General features: G+C 46.7%; 1 protein-coding gene across 12 annotated transcripts in view; it reads left to right on the forward strand.

The window, feature by feature from the left end:
* CEP112 (centrosomal protein 112) overlaps positions 1-21482 on the forward strand; it is a 326687-nt gene that overhangs the window by 152132 nt on the left and 153073 nt on the right. For all 12 annotated transcript variants that reach the window (XM_025279329.3, XM_025279335.3, XM_025279324.3 and 9 more), the window contains one exon: positions 7988-8170. In XM_025279329.3, coding sequence (XP_025135114.3) covers positions 7988-8170 — 183 coding nt within the window. The remainder of the gene's footprint in view (positions 1-7987; positions 8171-21482) is intronic.

A 21482-nucleotide genomic window follows, 5' to 3' on the forward strand; every position in this document is an offset into this window, starting at 1 on the left:
AGGGAAGTCTTATGGTTGGTCTGTGTGATGAAAGTCACTCAGTCATGTCCAACTCTGTGCGACCCCATGGACTATAGAGTCCCTGGAATTCTCCAAGCCAGAATAGTGGAATGGGTAGTCGTTCCCTTCTCCAGGGGATCTTCCCAACCCAGGGATAGACCCCAGGATTCTTTACCAGCTGAGCCACCAGGAAAGCCAGCCTGCAGTCAGGAGGACACGCACCAGGCCAGTCCCATTTCTACCTGCTTCAGACTTCAGCCCCTTCCCGTCGTCATGGTCGTGCTGAGAGGCAGGTCCGTTGTCTGTTGCTGCATCTCCCAGTTGTGGAGACTGAGCTCACCTGGGCAGGTTACTGGCCAGAGGGGCCACCCAGTGACCAGGTGACGGGGTTGGACGTGGACATGAACTTGAGTTGTGCTCTTCACGCTAACATACCCCGGGGTGTCTGGGGACAGAAATTGAGCCTCTGTAGTGAAGTGAAGTCGCTCAGTCGTGTCCAACCTTTTGTGACCCCATGGATTGTAGCCCACCAGGCTTCTCCATCCATGGGATTTCCCAGGCAAGAGTGCTGGAGTGGGTTGCCATTTCCTGTTGAGCCTCGGGGTGAATGGTATTGTGGGAACATTTTGAATCGTTTCAAGGTTGTTCTTTCCTAAAGGCTTATTCCCATGTGCAGTGGTTTGTCTCATGAGAAAGTAAGTTTCCCTCCTGAGTGTGTGGAGGTGACTGTCCTGAATGCTGGGGGCAGAGGGTCCCTTCCAGGTCCGACATCAGTGACCATCCGCACCTTCCATCAGACCCTAACCCGCCCTGTGTGGCTCTGGACAACTGCAGGCGGCTCCGAGTCCTTTACCTACACACCTTTCTACACCCACCTGCCTTCTCTACCTGCCATTCAAGTGCAAGGATGACAACTTTCACGTCATCTTGTCTTACTTTTCTGAAGAACGCACAAGCCTTGAGTGTTGTGGGTGCAGCGTTTCACTCTGGAAGGAGATGTACATGCCGACCACCAGCCCAGGCTTCTCAGGCCCGGGTAGCCAAGCCCTGGGGTGCATGAGCGCTCAGGTGGAGGGGCTGACACCTGCGTCTTACAATGTTGGACTCACTTGATTATTTGGTGGGAAAGCAAAGTGGTTTTACTATGGAGGTAACGTTCATATTAAAACAAACAGAGACTTTTCCTGTTTTGTAAAATGCACAGTTCTCATGAATTTTGCAGGATAAAACAGGGCATTTCAAAGCAACTTGCAGTTTGCAAAGGCTGCTCCAGGCTGAGCCCTCAGATCCCGGGGGATACTATTCATCTTCGCCGCTGCGAGGGATGCTTTGGTGGAAAAGTTTTAGAAGCACTTATCCGGTCTAATCCTCACATTTTATAATGAGGGAGCCCGCATCCAGAGGAAATGAATGACTGGTGCCTTCTGGGCCTCAATTTCCTTACTCAGTGCAACTTGTGAGCCCCTCCCACGTAGAGAGCCCAGTGCCAGGAACTGTAATGAAGTGAAAAAAGCAGAGTGGTATTTTAAAACATTTCAGCCCAAACGCAGGCCTAACGTGTGCAGATGTGGTGAGACAACATCAAACACATGGGATAAACACTCACACAAATATCCTGCGAAGCCCAAGCTTTCATCAAGATTTCCTGTTTCTTTCCTGTATGACCCGTTGGAACAGAGAGACCATTCTAATTGTCTTCACAAGCCTCACTCAAGTTGGAAACAAACAACAAAGCAGGCATGCTAGGATTTCCTGAACTGTGGAGATTCTTTTTTTTTTTGGCAATTCCAGCATTTCATTCTTTAATCTTATATTTTGTATCTTCTCTTTTCCCTGCAAAGCCTTTAAAGGGAAATGTAGTTCAACAGATAAACAAGTGGCCAGATTCTCCAGGAAGAATAAACACTTACTGTTGAGGATGATTAAAAACACTGGACAGCCCAATCCTTACACGACACCACTGTTTGGAACAAAATGTTTTGGTAGCAAAGACAAGCCAGGAATTATAGAAGATAAGAGCGCAACTGGGACATTTGAAGATCAGTTGAGATGTTTTAGAAACAGCATGCAGTTCCCAGTTTTTTCTCTGTAAATATTACCTAGATTTTTTAGGTGATATAACCTGAAAACATGGACCTGTTTTGAATCAGACTGTTAGTCTCCACTGGGAAAGGACACAGCAGAAAGTGAGGGTGGAGACAGGGAAGGGGGCCCAGCGCAGGGGGCGGCACCCGTGGGTGGGGGCAGGGCTGGGCCTCAGCTGTCGGTGGGGGGGCACCAGGCACAGAGGTCTGTGATCTGCAGTCGGAAAGCAAGGGTGTTCTGACTCCTGAGGGCTTCCTCTGTGCGACAGGGGAGAAGACCATTTGTTGACACTGAAGGCATCAGGTGGACAGGGGAGCCAGGGCGGGCGGAAACTGTCTGAAACGACGCTGGTGATGGCAGGGCTGATCTGACAGCAGCAGCTCAGTGAAGTTTCTGTTGGGTGGCGAGGCCTCAGGTGAGGTTAGTGACCATGGATTTGCAGGTCTCCCTAAAAAGTCTTCGAAAGGGATTTCTGTGTAATTTATTAATTTCTATGTCTAGTATGCCCCTGTTTTTCTGACTTATTGCTCACCTTATCATATTCTCTTAAAAAAGTCTTTCTTTCTCGGTTATCCTCTTCTAAGTTTGTAATAATCTTTGAGCCTCAGTTGCGGTCACTGGACTCCCAGGTGGTGATGAAGACAAGCGCAGACCCTGGTCCTTCAGATTCTCTCCTTCCCTAAGCACCTGACCCAGGCATGCAGCTGCAGCGCGCAGCACAGATGGTTCCCGCAGGTACCTGGTGTCCTGGCGTCCAGACCGCGACGTGCTGGGAGCCCAGGCTCACGGAAGCGCGTTGGCCGTTGGTGAAAAATGCCCAATGCCCCACCTCCTCTTCCCTTTTCCCCCACCTTTTCTTGGCTTGGAATTGTTATTATCTAGGTTTGTACAAATGGCACCTTTCCCTCAAGTGGGATTGAAAGGGGCAAAGATGAATGTGGTTTTTCTTCAGGGACCATCACATTAAGACGATTTACTTTAGGGATACCTTATTTTACAAGGGGCTTCCCTGATGGCACAGTGGTAAAGAACTTGCCTGCCAATGCAGGAGACATAGCAGACTCGGGTTTGATCCCTGGGTTGGGAAGATCCCCTGGAGAAGGAAATGGCAGTCCACACATGCCATTTTGCCTGGAGAATTCCATGGACAGGGGAGCCTGGTGGGGTACAGTCCATGGGGTTGCAAAGAGTTGGATACAACTGAAGCAACTGAGTGCTTTCTGCACTTGAGTAAATAGAAAAACTATTCTATGATACTAGAAAAACGTTTCCTAAGTAGTGAAATGGCTCAGCCATGATCCCACTCTCCAGGCTCCTTCAGCGTCTGAGCTCCAGTCCTGTCCTCCGTCACTTAACTCACGTTTCCTGAGCAGCCTCTCCGTGCGCACACTGCGCCGTGCTGCGATGTGACGGTGTGCACAGCGGCGTCTGCCCTGGTGGTGGGGAGCCCACGGCCCCCCCGCCTGAGGACGAAGTGTGAGGCGAGGCCGTGACCGCCGCTTGGAGACGCAGCGGGACACCGCATCTGAGTGCAGGGCCTGCTGCACGAGCGTGTCCTTTCATCTTAGATGTTAGACGGACGAGGCTTGCTGATGATGTGGAATGGCGCGTGAAGGAGAGAGGGGACTCGGGTTTTCCAGCTGAGCGACCAGGTGAACAAACAGTTGTGACAGACACTGACTCACAGAGAGGAAGTGCCCGGACTGAGCTGGGGACGCAGCGACAGCTAGACGTGGGGACCAGAGGGAGGAAATGGCAAGAATGCCGAGAGCAGCCTGGGGGGCAGCGGTGGGTGGGTGCAGCTTCCCTTGCTGTGCACAGCTGGGCCACAGGCTGGAGACGAGGACCTGAGTCTCCAGCGGTGTAGGCGTCGCCGGACGGGAGGCTGGATGGAGGCCGACAGCTGAGTGCTGCGGTGGCAGGAAGGTCTGTGCCCCTTGATGAGTCCAGGCCAGGAGAGCAGGGCAGCAGCCCAAGCAGCGCAGGGGCAGGACGGGAGCAACCCCTCTGCCGTCCAGCGCCAGGTGTGGTGGGGGCGGCAGAGGCTCGGGGGGCGGCCGCCCCTCCTGCTGAAAGCCCCGGTGGCGGCCAAGCGGTGGCCGTCGGGGTGCTGGGGGACCCCTGGGGTCAGAGGAACGTTGTGCTCAGGACCTCTGACGCTCTCCAGGCTCTGGGCTCTCACGTTTGCATCCACTTGACCCAAGAGCAGAGATGGTTGTGTTGCAGGGCGGCTCTCCCCAGGGTTCCCAGCTGGCAACTCCTCTTCCTCCTCCTCAAGCCAGAGAACAAGGAGGGCGTTCCTTCCCACCTCCTGCAGCTGCAACTCATCGCACACCAAGGCTTGCAGAATGTGGTTTTGTCATCTGGTTACTTTGAGCTCATTTCAGCTAATATTTTGTACTGTAATGCCTCCTTTTTTATGTGTTGGGTGCATTCTGTCCTGTCTGTAACTTCCTCCTCTGGCTTTGGGATTTCTGCCTTTAAGGTGTATTACTGGGACAGTTGACCTTCTATGTATTGTGTACTGAGAAGTAACGACTTGCTGCATCCCATTTGTCTTTTAAAATAAGATTAATTAACAGGTTAATAATATAAGATTACTAACAAGTCTTCAGGTAGTACTGGAGAAGAAAATGGCAACCCACTACAGGACAGAGGAGCCTGGCAGGCTGCAGTCCCAGCGATCACAGAGAGCCGGACACGACTGAGTGACTGAACAACATCAGCAGGCAGCATTTGCTCGCACTGAGCTTGCTGTCGAACAGTTCCGAGAACTTAGGGTTCATATCCGAGACCCTCAGCAACTTGGCCGTCCAGCGCGCCCGGCCTGGTCCCTCAGGCCTGGCGTATGCTCCTGCCCCAGGCACTTGTGTGACGCCTCCAGTGGAGGGAGAAGGCCGTGGTCAGACTGTGTGGCAGGATCCAGTCAGAGGGCGAGGTCTGTGCCTTCAGGGGCCTCAGAATCCCGGCCGGAGTGTGCCAGGGGTGTGTCGTGGGTGGAGCACCATCCTTCTTGGTCTCCTGTTTGATGATTCCTTGTGAGTCAACCTTGCAATTTCTATGCAGTGCAACCATTTTCTCTCCCAGACCCAGCCCCCGCTGTCGAGTCCAGGATCACAGAGGACTGGCCACCAGATGACTCGCCAGTTTGCTTTCATGCCCGGCCAGTTCCAGGCCCACCACTCAGTGAGCACTGAGGTCTTCGGTGATGGGCCTCCGCCCCCCGGAGCACTGACACAGAGGACCTGCTGAGACTTCTTGTCCTCCCTGCGGATGTCGTCTGCTGTCCCATCCTCCACACAGTCCCTGCCGTGCCACCTCCTGGTCACCATGAACTCTGTTACACGTGACTGTGGTCAACTAGACGTGTGCAGTAGCTCCAGGTGAAGGGACGTGCGGCTTCAGTTCACTGTTGAGACGTGCCCACGTGCCAAGGACATGTATCTACACTTAGGGGCTGGGCTGAATTTTAACACAATCCACCTCGATGCTGGCATTATGAATATTATCCTTAAGATGTTCCTGAAACATTAGGGTTTTTCTCCTGGACTCCACTGTTAATCTGGGGAGGACCCCCCTGCCTGAAATTGATGACACTGAGGAAAGTAAAGGGCTTGTGACGTCTAGAAGTTGGTTAGGCAGCACTGGATTGGGTGGTCAGGACTGAGCTATTTCACCTGCAAAGGCTCTGCAGCCTGGAGACTGTTCACTAACCAGCCTCACTGAGCAAGCAGCCCCTGACACAAGAACAAACTGTTTGAATAGTTTAGTTTATGAACAGCTATCTTTAGGCTTCAAATGCCATTATCTCTCTTTCATCTGTGCCTCGTTTTGAAAATGAATGAACTGAAATGTGAACATGAGCAGGATCCCTTCCCGCCTGTCGGAACTCCTCAGATAACTCAGCGTTTCTGTGCAAGGGCGCTGGTCATCGAGCCTGGAGCGTGGCTGCATGGTTGCGAGTCCCTCAGCCAGTCCCAGTCTCACGTCTTTTCTTGGGGGAGGTCTATCAGTTACTTTTCCTTAGAGTATCGTAAAATATTTTGCTTTCTATCAATTTTGAATCACACCCATTCTCTTCATTTTTTTTTTTTTTGAGACTTTTGAGAATCAGATCTGAGTAGAACGTTTTAGCTCCTTCTATTTCCTTCTTACATGTTTAAATCTTCTACTAAAGTATATAATTTCATTACTATAATGCTTGATAGTATAATACTGAGCAGGAATAATAATGTGTCCAAGACTATTCTAAAAATATCCCAACTCAATAATTCATATACTTGGCTGCCTGAAAATGATGCAGTAATGTCAATAAAATTTTAAATTCTCTTTTTTGTTGGGATTAACATTGTAGTTGTGTGACTCACAGAGTCAACATGCACATTTATTTTAAATAATCATAGAAAACTGTTCCACTTGGCATAGTATATAAGGAGAATACTTATATTTTTCTGTTTATTGCCTATAATGGAATAATATGAAGAAAAAATCTGTCATTTTTAAAAGACATAAATTCACTAGCATGCATCTTTGTTCTCAGATGCAAAATAAAAATTTCCATATTATTTTATATGCTATCTTGTTTGATATGTGTGTGTATTCGAGAATTAGGACACTTTCTTCTAAATAGTAGAAAAAATGAATGAGTGAGCAGGAATTGATCACTGATTTTCCCACTCTCAAAGAAAAGTCACAATAATAAAACCGTTTTGAAACCTACATTTAAAAGCACTTTTAATCTGCATTTTGTTTCTTAATTTGCAATTAGAAGATGAGAGTGTTAAATCTCCAAAGAAAATAGCTCCTGAAGTGCGGTGTAGGCTGCACGCCTGGAGAAATGAATGCTATAGCTTTAAGATAAGGTAGTCTGGTGATTCAGCGCACGAAACTAGATCCATTTGGAGCAGGCTCCTACTGTTAGCTTTTTTGAAGATGGATTCTCACGCCGAAAATAACGCCACATATTCTCGATAACAGCAGTTTTCCCCCCTGAAATCCACCAAAACTGAAGAAAAATCCAAGTGACTGTTCCTCGCAGCTGTGTGGCCTGGAGTTCACTGGGGAAGCTGGCGTCCTGCAGTCCCCATTCAGCACCTGCTTCAAAGGCAGCCTGGCCGGCTATAGTGTGCGGGCCAGGTAGGGTGCCATTGTGTGCGGCCCGGAGGATTAGTATCAAAGCTGCGGCGACCAGGCCCTCGGTCTCCGGCTGCCACTCAGTCTAGCGGGGCGCGGCTCAGACCAGCCAAGGTCACCGTCTCCAGCGTGGAGTGGACTGGGAAAGCACCCTGAGAATGGCGTGCTTTTTATGAAATCATGGCGCGGGCTGGCGGCACAGCAGGTGCCCCCTGGAGCACACCACATCTGTTTGTGTTGGTGTCCCGTGGCTGACAACGAGATAATAGAGCTTTGAGATTTATCATTTTATTTTAAGAAAGACAACTGTATATACAATAATCCAGATGCGTACTTAGCTTCGATCTTTTATTTGAAAACCATAAAGAAAACAGACCGATTTAATTGATGTTTTTACGTGTATATATTTAAGCAAAAAGCAAAGTGTACTGACTATTAACCATTTACAACCGTTGCTGGTCAGTGATACCCAAATTCTTGGGGAGGAGATACCTAGCATTCGACATAATTTTTTTTTTCAATGTTCAGGCATTTGTGTCAACAGATTGTAGAAGGATTTACTGAATATGCCCAACTGTCTTGAATATTGGGAGGTTTAGATAAAATCCACCCCCCCCCCCACCCAATGAGAGTATTTTAAGGGTGAGGTAATGATGACGCAAAAAATAAAATTTTCAACTTGGGCAAATTAGAGAAAAATTAAGCTGTCCATGAGTTGTCATGACGACAAGGATGTTCTGTTGATGAACTGTCCTCATTGTCCAATCAGATAGTAGAGCTGAAGCTGGAGCATGAACAGGAGAAGACGCACCTTTTACAGCAGCATAAGGCGGAGAAGGAGAGCCTAGTCCGAGACCACGAACGGGAAGTCGGAAACCTGGAAAATAAGCTCCGCGCTGCCAATATGGAGCACGAAAATCAAATCCAAGAGTTCAAGAAACGAGACTCACAGGTAATTACCAATGATATTTGATAAAACGGGTATCCATTTTTAAACAATCATCAGAGCGTTTCATGTTTTCTTATTATTCTTGTTGGTGCACGCTATTTGATCATTTGCAAAACTGACATATAAATGTGATTTTTTTTTGTTTTGTTTTCTCCCCACCCCCCCTTTTTGGGAGGATGAATAAGGCTTTAACTACAGAAACCACAGGTAGCCAGATTAAAAATCCCATGGCGTGCTATAACTTGGCCCCTTTTTTATAATCTTGTCTCAGTTCCTTTCATGATGGATTTTTTTTAAGGTATCTGCCCCTTACCCCTCCCCTCAGCCTTAGCAAATCCCTAGGAAATGTATCAGCCTCACTCCTTGCTTTTTGTTTTAATCTCTGTAGGTAATCAAGCAGCTGTTTTAGTATTTGCTTTTCCTTCCTAGTGTTGCTTTTTTCCTTTAGACTCTATATTTGATTAGATTACTGTGATGATAATTGATAAAAATGCCTCCAGAGAAGGGCTGTTTCCCACCAGGTCTGTCGCTTTCTCCTACATGCACACACACACGCCTCCCAGCCTCATCTCTGTAGTCCCTGTTGGAAGCCATTTGGCAGAATAACCCCCAGCTGTGGTAGCATTTGACTCTTCAAACTTACGGATGAAATGTGCACTGTCAGCATGGAAAATTATCTTTATAAATTTCAGATGAAAAAAAATCTTATTGGGTATGTTTCTTTGTGGCACGATACACTGTTTAGGGTATATATAATCAAAGGCCTTTAGTGTGTCCTCTTGGGGAGGTCGCTGTGAAATTTCATTAAAGAGAAATTGAAGAGCAATTCGTAACAATAAAAAGATAATTTTCTCTTCTAACAAAACCATATCATCCACAAGGTCTAAATACCCCTTTCCCATTGAAATCTCACCATATTATCCACACCCCTCACAAGCTTCTCCTCAGATACATTCCTCCCCAAATAATATAATTTTTAAGCAAACGAGATAGACCTTGTATTTCTTTTAAGATGTGTTTAAACAATTTTATAATTATCTGAAGGTACAAATTGTACTGATTAACTAAGGTGTTAGAACTTGAGTCAGGGCGGGAGGCAGGAGGCAAAGAATAGGAGTCGTTGATTGCTTCCATCTGACCTTGAGTTGACTTTTAGTTTCGGATAACGATGGAGGCGATACGAATATACTCAGCACAGGCTTTTTTTTTTGTCAATAATATGGATTTCTAGGAAAATTAGGTGAATTTGTTTTGTGGGCTTTGTTAACTAAGAGGTGGTCGTTGTAGCAGCCGTGGGACCAGCATAGGCAGGTGGTTCCTGTGAAATCAACTGTGCTGTGCTTCTGCCACCGAGCTCCTTAGAGCCTTCATAAGATACATGCTGGTCTTTCGAGGATCAGTCATGCAGTTTATTAAGGATGTTTTCACAGTTACATTCTCCTTCGAAGATGATGTGAAGCCTTACCATTGTCTTCTTTGAGAAGGTATTTGAGTTCTGAGTCAGTGTAGGGTCTGTTTGCATGATAGAATAATTGATACACTAAAACACATTAATTTATCCAACTTCGAACTACTTTCGTGGTGTTGTGGAAAGCTGACACGAACGGAGGCCAAGATTAGAGGGAATCTTTGTGGTTTTGCGTGTGTCGTATCTACGATGTGTAGGGTGCGGTTCATTCAGTGACGACAAAAGGGAGATTTTGGAATCATTAGATACAATTAAGCCATGGGGAGAGTATGATAATGTCATCCATTGCATTTCTTCTAATTGAAGTATTAATCTGACTTCTTCAAACGCTGTAGCATATGACTATATTTCTCACATTTTCTGTCTTTCTTGGAATAATTGGAATTGCTGTCCCAGGAATGCAAGGGAGCAATTGCTACTTAGGCTAAATGCATTCTGGATCAAAATGAAAAATGATTTTCTGCAGAAGCTATACTAAATTGTTTTCGGAGAACATATTTTTAAAAAAAAAAAACTCTTGTCAGTAAGCTATATTTTTAAAAAATCTAATCATATATACCAAAATGCTAACAACTTGTATTCATTTTTGGGTATTTATTAGGGCTATTAATTCAGTTTCCTCAGGTAAGTCCTAAATTTCCCAAATATATCTTTTCATAATTGTGGTCTAAATAATGTATAATACCTTTTAAGCTCTGAACTACATTTATAAATTTCAAAAAAAGCCCAAAGTGAGAAATGTTTTAAGAAATAGCAGATGCTTTTTCAAAATGGCCGCTTTGTGGTTTGCAGCGGGAGCCGCAGGCAGCGGGCGGGCGGGCGGCGTTCTGTCTGTCTGTCTGGGCGGGGAGGCGGGCGGCGTTGGATGCTCAGCTCAGGTCGGCAGCTGTGGAGGCCATTTTGTAAAAAGGGCAGGTTGCAGCCTTAACCACGACGGCACCAGGGGGTTATCTGTTTGGGGCGCTCCGGCTTTGTCTGCTGCTTTTCATCCGTCAGATTCTTGAATGCAGGCAGTGTACCAAAAAAATCTACTTTTGGCTGCTTTTGAAAATGTAACATGTTGTGTACTAATAAGAAAGCCAGTGTTATAAAGTACAGACGTCCGCCTCGAGGCGAGCCGTGACAGCCGGGATCGCCTTCGTGAGGCTGCTGTGTGATGATTACAAGTGCCCTGTTCTAGCAATTTCTGTTTTATAGAGAAATGACAAGATGCAGTAATACCATTGAGGACAGTTAACCATCTCTCATTTTATTTGGTGCATTGAGCTAATTATTCTGTGCATATATTTTTATCATAATTCCTTGGTTTTTAATGATGGGCTAGTTTATGTTGTGATACTTACATTTGCTAAAATGCACACTGTCTTCCCCCTTCGTATAAGATGTTCAGTCTGATATGTCCCTGAGGGACATCAGTAGATGTCAAGACATACAGAAATTCACAACCTCATTAGCAAATATTTCTCACTTGCCAGATCCCACTTACTGAAGGTCCTCTGGTGAGTGATTTGCTTGATGCCATCATATTTTTTAATATAAAGGTGATGCATAGTTTTGTTGCGATCATCTTGGGAGAGCTTTGTCTAATGTGGTAGTCCTCATGTAATTCTTGTTTTGCTTTTGAACTGCAGTACAGTAAAAGAATTTCTGCAGTTGCCCCTTGAAATTGAGGGAAAGCAGAACATAGATTCCTTGATCCCTTGGCGTGCTTTTAGTACCCGGAACCACTCAAGGATTGCTTGATCTCTGAGGTTTGCTGCCAAAGTGAACGGTGTGCATGAGCTCCGCATAGACCGTCCCAGAGTGCCTTTGTGGTCCGCCCAAGGGGTGTCACCGTCTGGGGACAGCTGTTGAGGTGCAGACATGAGAGGGGTGCAGGTGACATAGAGGCTGCTGGGGACCACCACGTGCAGACTGCAGAGCAGACATCATGAAACGGGTCTAGCCTGACCCTGGCATCTGATGTCTTTCTCGACTCCCTGAACTGAGAACCGTGGTTGTAAGAGGAACAATTTTGCATAAAAGACAGAACATCTGGATTTTGCCATATTGACTCAGTAAGCGGCCACATGCTATTGCTGATTCTAAAATGTGCGGGTTTTAGATCTCCTCTTCTTTCTCTCTTCTACTTTAAAAAGTTTTCCAAAAAAGATATTTATAATAGACAATTTTAACAATTATATTTTAATAATTCCTTGGTTTTCAGCAATGGGCTACTTTACATTGTGATACTTATATTTGGTAAAATGCACAGTCTTCCCCCCCTTGTATAAGATGTTCAGTCTGGTATGTCCCTGAGGGTGTAACATGTTAGAAAAAGAAAAGACCTTCAGATCAGTAGATGTCATTTATAAACTGGGTGTGTGCATGTGTGCAGTGGATTCAGCATGGGCTATTATTCTTCAAAGATTATTCTGAGGGTAACTTTTAACAGTGAGTGTGTTCTGAGCATGATTGTTGAACCTGTATGTGGTCTCTGGGCTTTTAGGGGGCTGGCACTTTTTCTATAGAAAACATTTGATTTTAATTTCTTTGTATTCCAAGCACTTTCAAAAAGGATTTGAGGCAGCATTTTATGATAAACACATTATACAGGTGAAATATAGCTGAAAATAATAATTAAGCAATAAATGATATTAACCACATCAGAAAAGCCATACTTTTAAAGAACGTGTTCCAGCTAAGTACAAGTTTTAGCTCAGAGCTTGCCTGGAAGCTGCAGTGAAGAGGGAAACATGATGAATCGTGTAAGCCTAAGTATCTAGTGTAAGAGATCATACCAGTTCATTATTTTCTAGCTCTCAGTTCTGAGAGAAATTTAAGATATAGGGCTTAATATAAAAGGTACTGACCAGTATAATTGATGAAGCTCTGTAGGTGTTAAAACATTTGGGGAAAAAAACCCGGTGGGAAAACCTTAAGAGTCTCTAACTACTTTCACAAAATGTAATTAGCAGGTTTATTTTAATGTGCCAATTTTTAATTTTAATGTATGGATAATGTCATTATCCTCAACATCAAAAAACACAGCTGCTTTGAGATATCCAATTTTGTAGATATTATGAATCATAAGAAAGCATATTTTAAGTCACAAGCTTAAAAATTTCTATACCGTCACTACATGCCTATTCCAGAAACCCCTATAAAACATCCTAGGGTATTAAAACTAGAAACGTGGCTGAAATTCAAAACGCTTTAAAAGTCAGTGCCCTAATGTTAATTTCCAGGCGTGTTGCTCTTTTCCTTATATCTGATTCTCCTGTCCTCTGAATTGATACTATGGAAAACTGTAATAAATAATAAATCAAATGGTAATTTGGTCCCGGAGCACAGGATATGTGTACCTGCACTAAAATGGTTCACTCCCTACCTGCATAACCAAAGTAGTACTTTTTCACTAATATCATCTGCTTTGTTTCGGGGTAGTAGATATTTTTATTTCTTTGGGTCAGACTGGACCCTGGACTGGTTGCTCAGATAAACCGACTTACATCAACCATCCCCCCTCCCTGTAACGAGGCTGCGGCTGCTCGTGCCACCCTGCCTCTGTGCTCCCCTCTTCTCCTCAGGGACGCGCGGTCCCCTCAGGGGGCCCAGGGCTCAGCGTGCACGCCCACGCGTAGTGCTGGTCCCTGACACACGCGCCACGCGTGTCGGGGCAGAGGGGGCGCTCTGAGCTTAGTCGTGCAGCACGTGTGCTCTGCTGCGCTGGACGGCACGCTCAGTGAGGGCATCAGAGGCACTGGTGGGAAAACGCCTTTAACAATTCTCTTAATTTTGCAAAAAGAAAAGAAAGCTTTTTTTTTAGTAGACTTGGGGTAAAACCACATGCTAAAATTTTCCATTTTTTTTTTTACATAAAGTTTTATAGTATTATTGAAATGCTTTATTTAAGATAGCCGAGGAACTTTCGGTGCTTGTTTAAAATATAAATAGAGGTTTTCCCAACTAAGCCATGTTTAAAACCTATGGGCAATATATTCTTTTTCTGACGCCAAAAACTCAGGTTATTCAGAATTTTCCAAATAGGGCAAAGGTCCTTCTTAAATTCAGAAACAGATGCATTGATGCGAAGATCTCGTTTTATTATGTCCAGTGGTGAGGAGCCTAAGAGTGCTGCCTGTGGACTAATAAGATTTTTGCACTAATGTATTATTGTGTATGTTACCATGTGTAAGAATACTATTTCTTAGGTGCTTAATTAGGAGAAAATAGGGAAAGATGCCATTTCAAGTAAAGCTACATTTTTGGTAGATCACCAGCTTTCTTTTTCATAAGAATTCTAAAATTCTATAATTATTTTCATCTTAAAGCACAAAAGTAGCATATATACCTATAATTAAACTATATAAATCATTCAACTTGGTTTTCATTGTGGAGAAAATTATATTAAGTTTAAAAAACAAAGACAGGTTGAGACAAGGAAAGTGATTTCTCTAAGAATGATCCATTTATCATAGAGTTACACAGTGTATCTTCAATCCTGTGCATATTTTTAAAAATGTGGCAGTTACCATGGAAACCACATTCTATGGCATGTGGTCCACTGTCAGAGAAAGAATATTCCTTTTCAAGACAAACCTTCAAAATAATAACATATAAAGTATTCCCTTTGCATTAATGACTTTATATCATCAATAATGGTTGCTTTAAAAAAATCTGTCCTTTGTTCTCATTATACTTACTGAATTTTTAAAGAAATATATAAATTGTTCCTGAAGAATAGTAATTAAATGCTGGAGATATTTACAATGGGAGATCTAAGGTGATCGCTCTGCGATGGTGAAAGTGGGTGGTTTCATGGGAGCACAATCTGTACTCACGGCGTGTTCCGACAGATGGAAGCTTATGAGCACACCAAGTGTCTGCATCTCAGATGGAAGTCATCTAAAGAGATGGCCGCATCCAATTATTTTCATTTTATACGTAAAGAACCTGTGCGGTTCCAAGGTCGTTATCTTGCCCAAGGTCACAGAGTTAGCAAACCAGAGCTTCTTGACCTTAATTCAGTGCTCTTTCTTCATCTCACAGCCTCTTCCGAGGAAGGTTTTAGATTTCTGGAGAGGCTTGGACCTGGAGAAGGGAAGAGTCCTGTGACTGCACCAGGCGTGGCAGACACTGGGACCTTTGTTCCCAGGCAGGGACTTGCATCTTCATTTGCATTTCTCTCAGTGATTTGTTGCACTTGACGCTGCTGCAGAGTTGTGACTAGTCAGCAGTGCCTCCTGGAACAACACTGAACCTTTACGCTCGTGTGCGTTGTAGCAGCAGCCTTAACAACAGATATTCATCGCACGCTTCCTATGCGCCAAGCTCTCTGCCTGATCCTGTCCATTGCATTATCTCACTCAGCCCTCCAACCCCTGACGAGGATTAAATTTCTTATTTGGAAGTGGTTTTGACCTTCTTACCTGGGTCAGAAAATGCATTTCCCTTTACTGATGAGGGCAGATTCTGAAAGCGCCGCGAGTCGCCCAAGGTGATGTGCCTAGCAGGGCCAGGGCCCCTGCCCACTCACTGCTTATGGAGGAGCTCACTGTCTCTGAATTCCACGTATCCTCTCACTGTATTTTCCATTTTGGGTTATTAATAGGCTGCTAGATTTAAGGCACTGATTACCCGTAACTCAGGCTATGTAAATCCAAGTCGGGTCCTAGCCAGTGGTTTCAGTCTTTCTCCAAAGACACAGCCATGGCCATGTCTCTCATCTGAGACAAGTACAACTGTGAAGAGATGTGCATTTCTTAGTATTTTATTTGGAATAGAAATTCTTCCCACAAATTTTAGAACTTGTAGGGTGGAAAAATGAGTATGTTTTTGAATGGGTTCACTTCTGGTTTCCGCATTATTACTGCAATAAGAAGGTATGTCCAGTGTAAGAACCCAGTGGCTTCCATCTCAGTGGGACCTACCGATCCTTAGAGAAAGTTGCCCATGAGTTTACATCTAATTCTGGCGAAATACAGTTGGTTGTGAATGGTTTACTGTAGATAAATGTCTGTTATATGCACAACTAATTTGAAATATTAGATATGATTCATACCTTTCGAGTGGCTTTTTAAATCTCAGAGCCTTCAATGTTTGCATTTTTTCCATGAAGGAATCCATGTAAGGATCCTATTACTTGGCAGCAGTTAGTCAAAGCCTCCTAAGAAGTGAGGTCGAGGTGATTGAGGAAGTTCAAATCTGGAGACTTTCCTGATAGAAATACAAGGAGCAATTAGAAAGCGTGTTTTGTTTAGAATCTTCAAAAGCCATTTATGTTGATGCAGTTTGAGCTGAATTCTAGAGTAATTTTGGTCAAAATGAAAAGTTTTCAGTTTTTGTTTTTTTTTTTAAATACATAAAATACTCCAGCAATAAAGGCTATTCCGTATTTGGAAATTCCTTCCCATTGGGTTATTTTTAGCACACTGCCCTTCCTTCTGCTCACCTCCGCGTGAGTGAGATCACTGAGGGAACGGTGGACGAGTCGCTCCTCTTCCTTGAGGTCTCGGAAAAGTCATCCTTGGGTTTCTGACTCAGTTCTCTTAAGAGACATCCCTGATGTCTTCACTTGTATATTTGAGGTAGTTTTTTGTAATGGAGAGGTTGAAGGCAGAGTGCAGGAAATGACTGGCCAGATGGTGATGTCCTCACATGTCCGGAGAGCTGCAGGCTGACGCTCGGTGCACCGTCGCTGTGTCCTCCGTCAGGGCTGTTGCTCAGCACCTGGCCGCACGGCGCGGAGGAGATGTAACACCGCAGCCTTTTCCTGAGAGAAATAACAGACATTTCTGCTGGGGAGACCGTACACTCCTGTTTGAGGAGGCGAGCATTACATGAAAATAATAGCCTATTTTCAAATTTCTTTAGTATTTATGGAAAGGAAACCTTAGAAAAATATTGTCGTTAGAAGGAAACTTTAGGATAATAAACAGTGGTTTCATTGAGACCTAATTGGTGGATTAATGTGGAACTTGATGCAATATTTTTCCATCGAAACAAGTATTAAAATTTAGTGAAAATTATTTTTCGTCACTTGTTCTAACAATTATTTTAAGCTGTTACCCGACCTCTCGAGTACTTTTGGATATTTGTGTCCTAAGATATTGGGGAAAGACCCCAAGAAATCATAAGGAAACAGTACACAGTTAGACCTGCAGGGTTTGAAAATGTGTGTTATTTTTCCCTTTCATTTGGATTTGTTTTTCCTTGGGTATGAAGTCAAAGCCTGGAGGTAATATTTGAGAATGAGTTAATGGTGTCCTCAGAGAATGAAATTTGCTGACGGATGTGGCCTGGACCTGCGGTCTCTTTCCTTGTTGGTGGGGGCAGCTCCGGCGCTGTGGTGGTTTCAGGGCGTGTGTGCGTGCGTGTGCGTGTGTGTTTGATATTACTACTGATATCACTACTCTGTGGTACAGAGGGGCTGTCAGTGAACACGGACAGTGGTCCAGCCAGGCCTAGCATCTTAAAACAAGGCAATTTTCCAGTAAGGACTTAAAAGTTGTAGGTCTTAAAAAGGTTAAAATTAAACTGGTGATTCATTCATCTTAAGCTTACTCCTTAAGTGAGTATTTATTAATGAAGCAAAGCCCAGACCCCTAGGGTCAAGTGGGACCTTACTTACTTTGTTATTTGCAAAGATGTCATTTAACACACAGAATGCACATGTTCACCAAATGTTTCCTGAAAAGCTGATTTTTGTCATGTAAACATTGTTCTCCCTTTTGGGGCACATTTCATAATAGATCTAGATAAAGTGACACTGGCGTGTGTACAGGATGAGGGGAGCTTGGGGGTGGAAAACTGTGGTTCTTCATTTACTCGGAAATTACTGCCAAAGCTGGTGTTAGAGAAAAGTCCCGAGTTCCAGGGGCGTGGCGTGTCCCGGCCCCTAGAAGCCAGTCGTGGCCGAGCGCTGGTCAGGCTTTGAGAAGTGAGGGGGTGGACTCGGGCACGTTCACCTGTCCATCTTGTTCAGTGACGTGCAGCAGACATCGTAGTCTGTTGCCATCAAGTTGGTGCTCCTTAAAAGAATACACAACCAGTGTGAAACAGCCAGCCAGTGGGAGTCTGCTGTACAACTCAGGGAGCGCAAACCGGTGCTCTGTGACAGTGGAGGGGGTAGGATGGGGTGGGAGGTGGGAAGGAAGTTCCAGAGGGAGGGGACAGGTGTGTGTGCTGTTCTTAGTCGCTCAGTTGTGTCCGACTCTGCGACCCCATGGACTGGAGCCCGCCAGGCTCCTCTGTCCCTGGGGTTCTCCAGCCAAGAATACTGGAGTGGGTTGCCATGCCCTCTTCCAGGGCATCTTCCAACCCAGGGATCGAAACCAGGTCTCCTGCATTGCAGGTGGATTCTTTACCATCTGAGCCACCAGGGAAGCCCAGGAATTCCAGGATGGGTCACCTATCCCTTTGCCAGGGGATCTTTCTGACCCAGAGATCGAACTGGGGTCTCTTGCATTGCAGGCAGATTCTTTACCAGTTGAGCCACCAGGGAAGCCTGGATACGTGTGTGCCTCTGGCTGACTCATGTTAATGTATGGCAGAAACCAACACACCGCTGTAACGCAATTATCCTTCAACTAAAAATAAATAAATTAGAAAGAAAGTCACTTCAGAAACAGGAATAGTGGAGTAAGTCTTCTCATGAAAATCATTATTGTTGACTGCTTGACTATTGTTGTCCTGATTGCTTCTTGAAATCTCATTGTTCCATGTTGATACTGACAAAGTGGAAGCCTGTGACTTGAACATTTTTGTAATTGTGACACTTGGATATTGTATAAATCAAATTAACTTCCACATGGGTTTTCCTGTCACAATTAGGCAGAATGATGTATATGGCATTTCCTTATGCCTTCACCTTGACTCATTTCCTCGGTAAAGGCTTTTTGAGTGCAGTTCTGTGCAGGCCCTGGGGATGGGGTGGACACTTGAGGAGGGCTTGCCACATGAATGTTGCCCATTTCTGTTGGGTTTGACTTTGCACATGATTGGAAGACAAGTGGACCCTTTTGGGCAATAGGTGACATGGTCTGACTCCTGCTTCTGGAAGGCCCCTGCGGCTGTTGTGGAGGGTCCTGCGTGTCTGCCGCGAGTCCTAGAGTCAGGAGGACGCGCTGGCGGTTGTGGTAGGGGGTGAGGGAAGGAGGGCTGCTGTAGGGCTTTGGTTTGAGCAGCTAACTAAATGAGATGTGATGGTCGGATAACGTCACCAACTCAGTGCACGTGAACTGAGCAAACTCTGGGAGATAGTGAGGGGCAGGGAGGCCTGACACGCTGCAGTCCATGGGGTCACAAATAGTCAGACAGGACTGAGCGACTGAACAGCACAGCTGATTAGATAAGGTGTCAAACATGAGGACCGTGAGGAGGGAGTAAAAGCAGGAGTCGTGTCATTGCCAGGCCAGGGTTGAGCTGCACCTGAAATGTCCAGATGGAGAGGCATCAGACGAGCTGGAAGTGCAGGTGGAGATTCCAGAAACACAGATTCGGACGTCACTGGCACATGGATAACAAGTAAAGCAGAGGCCTGGATGCAGCGATCAAGTTCTTACTGGACATGCATCAAAGATGCTGATCATGGCAGTCTCGTCCACCCACTGGAGTGTGAGCCTGAGTCGCCGCTTTGCATCTCTGCTGGTCTAGCCCCGCGTCTGGAACCCCACGCGGTCAGTCATGTCACCTGCGAGCCCCTGCTGCGTGTCGGCACTGGGTCGACGGGGCATGTTGACCACAGCGTGCCCTGCTCACCGTCTGTGGACAGACAGGGCCATGTGAGTCCTCATGACGGGGAGGGGAGCCCAGAGGGGACCCCAGGACAGAGGGGCCGCTGAGGACAGGGCCCGGCTGCGCGGGGCAGAGACGCGGGAACGCCCGTTGGCAGGACAGTGCCTGGCCCGCAGTCTCCACGAGGGCACCTTCTGCCGATGACACCCTGATCGGGCGGTGAGCTAATCAGGTCCTTCCGGGCCCTTGACTGCCCCTCTCTGGGGGGTGATCCTTACCCTCCTGGCTGCTTCCTGCTCTCTGGAAACCTTGCCGACTCGCCTGCCACACCCGCCATGTGTGCGAGGAACTAGTAACAATCCCAGCGTGGAAAGAGACAGACCTCAGGGCCGCCTCGAGCAGGCCAGCAAAGTGCAGGGAAGTGACAGAGGGGCCCTGACCCCCGTGTCGAGGAGACGGAGCCTGGAGTCGGGGACACAGCATCTACGGCTGATCCAAACGGTCGCACTCAGGGAGACGGCCTGCGCACTGAGCATTTTTAGTGAATAGAGATTCGCTCTGCAGATTAGAACAGAAGGCGTGGTGTGGTCAGTGCCTGGAAACGCTTTGCACCATGCTGAGCAGTCCGAGCAGGCCTCCCTGCACCCTGGTCCCAGCTGGGGTTCATCCTGTCCCTGTCTCCCGTTTCTTTACCCCAGCGGGTACCTGGTGATCTGCGCCGCGGTCCGGGTCAGGAGGCTGTGTGTGCCTGAAGGCGCCGGGAAACCTCCAGAGAAAGGAAGATCTGAGCAGCAGGAGGGGAGGGGACAGTCAGCCTCGTCCTGTTGCGAGGTCGTTCCTGGTCACACAACTCTCGTCAGTGTGAGTCCATCACGCGGAAGAAGGGGGAGATCTAACGGTGGGGAGCGTGTCCAGCAGACCGGAGAGGAACGAGCATAGGACGAGCACGTCCCGCTAGGACATCCCTAGGCTGGGGGCTGGAGACTCGGCATCTGGAGTGGCGGAGGGGGACAGGCGCAGGGCCTGTGATGGGGGCGGTGGGGGAAGCTTCACCTGCTCTGGGTCCTCCTCGGTAGGGGGCCGGAGACCTGGAGTCTGGAGCGGGGGAGGGGGAATGGTGCAGGGCCTGTGATGGGGAGGTGCGGTGGGGGTGCGCCTGCCCTGGGTCCTCCTCGGTAGCAGCGCCCAGGTGGTCGCTGGAGCCCGGGGAGAGGAAGCTGCCCCTTGCCAGGACGCACCTGTCCTCGTGGGGACCCGGGGCACCCCTCCTGCGAGGGCTGCATGCAGGTCGGGGTGCCACTCAGTCCTCTACTTGCTGGGCCGCCCCTCGCCTGCCCACACCCCCTGACCTGGTGCCTCATCTTCCGAGCTTAGGCTTGCAGGACCGGGCCGAGGTCCGTTTCTGGGGAGGACGGGTATATGCTCAGGGCTGGGCATCCTGGCCGCGTGAGGGCCTGCAAGTGAGATCCACAGACACGTCTCTCTAGAAAGAAGCATTTTCAGCTGGATGGGACCTAGTTTTATGTTTTCGTGTGTCATTATTTTGAGAAAGAGCGTTGAACAGAGTGTTTTGTGCCTCGGACGCTTTCTGGAGGACCCAGGTATTATGTCTGTTTTTACAGAAAGGACAGGCCATGCAGTGCGGGGCGTCATTGGAGGGCTGGGGTTTGAACCCGGACCATGTGACTTCAAAGCCTCTGAGCTCTTCTGGCCCTGCGCCTGTTCTGAGAGCAATCACGGGCGAGCCCGTTCGTGGGAAAGCCTTTATCCCGCTGCTGTTCACCACTGACTTGTGCTCAGCCTCCCTGAGCACCGTGAGGCCATTTCACAGGACAAATCAGACTGACGTGTCGGAACGATCAGGAGCCCCACATTGCAGCCTCCCCAGCGTTTTCCACGCGCGTTCAAGCCCCTTTTCAGCAGCATTAACAGCATACTGTAGTTATGGCTGCAGTTTTTCCCCCTAAGCAACTCTTTCTCTTCTGAAACCCTGTGGCAGCCCATGGTTGTTTAGATTGAGTGCAGGAATGTTTTTAAACATTAATTTGGTTTGACATGACTTGGTGCACAAATTAATTATTCAAGCACATATTGTTCCACGTACATGAAAAGAATGGAACTGTAGTGAAT

The sequence above is a fragment of the Bubalus bubalis genome, chromosome 3 (assembly GCF_019923935.1).
Source record: "Bubalus bubalis isolate 160015118507 breed Murrah chromosome 3, NDDB_SH_1, whole genome shotgun sequence".
NCBI lineage: Eukaryota > Metazoa > Chordata > Mammalia > Artiodactyla > Bovidae > Bubalus > Bubalus bubalis.